The sequence below is a fragment of the Monopterus albus genome, unplaced genomic scaffold (genome assembly GCF_001952655.1).
Source record: "Monopterus albus unplaced genomic scaffold, M_albus_1.0 scaffold3.1, whole genome shotgun sequence".
NCBI classification, from domain to species: domain Eukaryota; kingdom Metazoa; phylum Chordata; class Actinopteri; order Synbranchiformes; family Synbranchidae; genus Monopterus; species Monopterus albus.
This window is the reverse complement of record NW_018127883.1, coordinates 4,284,299-4,286,880: the sequence shown is the minus strand read 5'-3', so window position 1 is coordinate 4,286,880 and position 2,582 is coordinate 4,284,299. Positions and strand designations below refer to the sequence as shown.

Genomic DNA, 2,582 nt, shown 5'->3' with positions numbered 1-2,582 from the left:
GTGTTGTTTCTGGAAAATCAAGTTTGGTTTACTGTATAATCCATTTTCTAATTTTGCTCTATTTGTTTTATTTTTTTTCAGCAGTTTCTGGAGAGAAAAGTGTCAGTAAAGCTCCTTTGATCACAAACAGCTGACTGAAGGTTCACTGCAACAAGAGACAAAGCTAATAAACAAGCACATGAAGGAAGGTTTTGGAGATTTAAATGATATGTAAGAGTGTGGTTTTAATGTTTTTTGGGGGCAGGATGAATGCTTTGGACTTAACATCTAGCAATTTATGCAATAAGTATCAAAAACTTATTAAGACCAATTAGACTGACCACTAGCTTAATTTTATCTCCCAAGGAACCAAAGAATACACAGATCACACTGTCCTTTATACTGCTGAGAACGCCCCTTAATTTATAGGAACCCTGGAGGTCTCTGGACCTGAACCACTCATGTAGACAGTAATTTTATAAATTGGAGGATAGTCCATACCCAGATATTTACACAAGAATGAAATAAATGGGCCAGAAACCTGGTTGCATCCCATTTATCAGTGAATTAAATTACGTGTGGCGTGGAATTCCCCATTCTGGGATCAGGCTGGCACTGCTTCTGCTACACAGAAAAAAGGGCATTGTAACCAACCATGGACAACTTACAACAACATAAAGACCAGAGAGTAGTGTGTAACGAGCTCAAGAAATGTCAAGTCGCTGGCCTCAGAAACAGCCTTGTGAGAAATCTCGATGTGTGTTTTCATGGTGTGGAAATTTGTGTTTAATCTACGCAGCAAAATACTGACAGGAGATCGGCCTTCCATTTCACCATTAGAATAATCTGGCACATAATATCTCAGATGGCGACACTGTGGTACAAAAGCTCCATTTACCTATTTACATGGTAAACCTCGACGTGTTCTCATTTACACTATAAACAATATTTAACATATTTCAGCTGGGAATTTTTATCTTACTGCTCTGACAACCATGGACCTATGCTTAATATAAGCAGGTTAAAACTGATTTTGTTTCACAAACATTAAAATATACATTTTCCTGCAATGCATCTGGTAACTTAAAGGACAAATCAAAAGAAACACAAACATATTCATTTTTTTGCCTGTTGAGTGTTATACATACATACTTGTAGGTTGTTTATGGAAACAAAGAACCAGCTGAAAAGTAGAAAAGACTGAATATGAAGATCAAAACTAAAAAAAGGTTTCCTGCCTGTGAAATTTCATTTATATTCAAGTAAAACCTATATAATGTTGGTGTCGATTCTTCCTTTAAATCACCTCAGATGGAACATCCTGCAGACAACATTTCATGGATGTCTCTCCCCCACCTTGCACAGAACATCAGAGGGATGGTGGTGTAACAGGAGTCCAGGCTGAAGGTAGTCGGCCGTGGGACGAGGTGTCATAGTGAGATGCATCGTGCACCTCTGTTGCTGTGCCAGTGTCGTACATGGGAGAGCCAGCAGAGGGCACCGTGACCGAGTGAGACAGGCTGGAGTAGTGGCTGCTGGACCCTCGAAGGAACTGGAAGCTCAGGCCGTTGTTTATCTCCCCGTTCTGGGACATGGGTGTCAGAGGCGAGTTACTCACAGACCACAGGCTGGTGTACTGACTGCACAGAGAGAGGGACAGAAAACATCTTACTCATCTCTTCTTGGGATGCTGCACGGGTGCTACGTGTGCAGACATTTAAAAATCTTAGCGTAGAGGCTGTTAAGCCAGTGTTTACATAAACTTTTATTTTGCAAAGTCAATTCCTCATACTACAAAAGCATCACTCAGATTTTTTAGGGCTGTTGTTCTAATTACTTTGTAACTAAAGCAGAGTACGAACAGCTGTGTCAAATATCTCTTACCTTTTAGTAGAAATACAAACATTTCTCTTTTCTTACCACCATTATTTTAGTCAGCCCTGTGATAGAGTGGTGACCTGTCCAAGGTGTAATGTCAGCTGGGATTCGCTCCAGCCCCCATAACCCTCTTCAGGATTAGATGTATAGATAAAAGATGGGTGGAGGGATATTATTTTATCACAGTTTGCACCTGTGATCCCCTGATGCTGTAGTCCTAATTACCACTGCTGGAAAGTAACTATGTACATTTACTCAAGTACTGTGCTTAAATACAATTTTGAGGTATCTGCACTTTATTTTAGTATTTTGATTTTGTGCTACTTCATACTTACATATTAGAAGCCAGTACTGAACCTTATACTCCTCTACATGTATTGTATAACTTTAGTTACTAGTTACTTTTCAGAATCTGATTAATAAAAAAAAAAACCCTGTAATCATGAGACTTTATTGATCTGTGGTGGAAAATCCACAGGCTATCCAGCAGTAATTCAAACATCCCAGTGTTTCAGTTCTTTCCTCTGTTTCCACCTTCTTCCTGATATTTATGAGTTGATGTAATATAAACAAACAAACAGGAGCTACACAAACCTGGAGCTGGTACCAGAGGTGGCATTCTGGGCCATAGGCATTGGGCTGGAATGGGCTGGCATTTGCACACTGGACCAGTTATCATGGGTTGAGAGCATCGACAGACAGGCTGAAGAGTTATCGGAGTAACC

The 2,582-nt window shown here is 39.9% G+C and overlaps 1 protein-coding gene across 1 annotated transcript in view; it reads right to left on the bottom strand.

The window, feature by feature from the left end:
* Positions 1-519: 519 nt before the first annotated feature.
* Positions 520-2,582, bottom strand: part of tbxtb (T-box transcription factor Tb) — a 4,662-nt gene continuing 2,599 nt past the window's right edge. The window contains exons 7-8 of the mRNA XM_020601732.1: positions 2,452-2,582; positions 520-1,619 (exon numbers count right to left, since the gene is read on the bottom strand). Of these exons, the coding sequence (XP_020457388.1) occupies positions 1,349-1,619; positions 2,452-2,582 (402 nt within the window). The 3' untranslated portion in view covers positions 520-1,348. The remainder of the gene's footprint in view (positions 1,620-2,451) is intronic.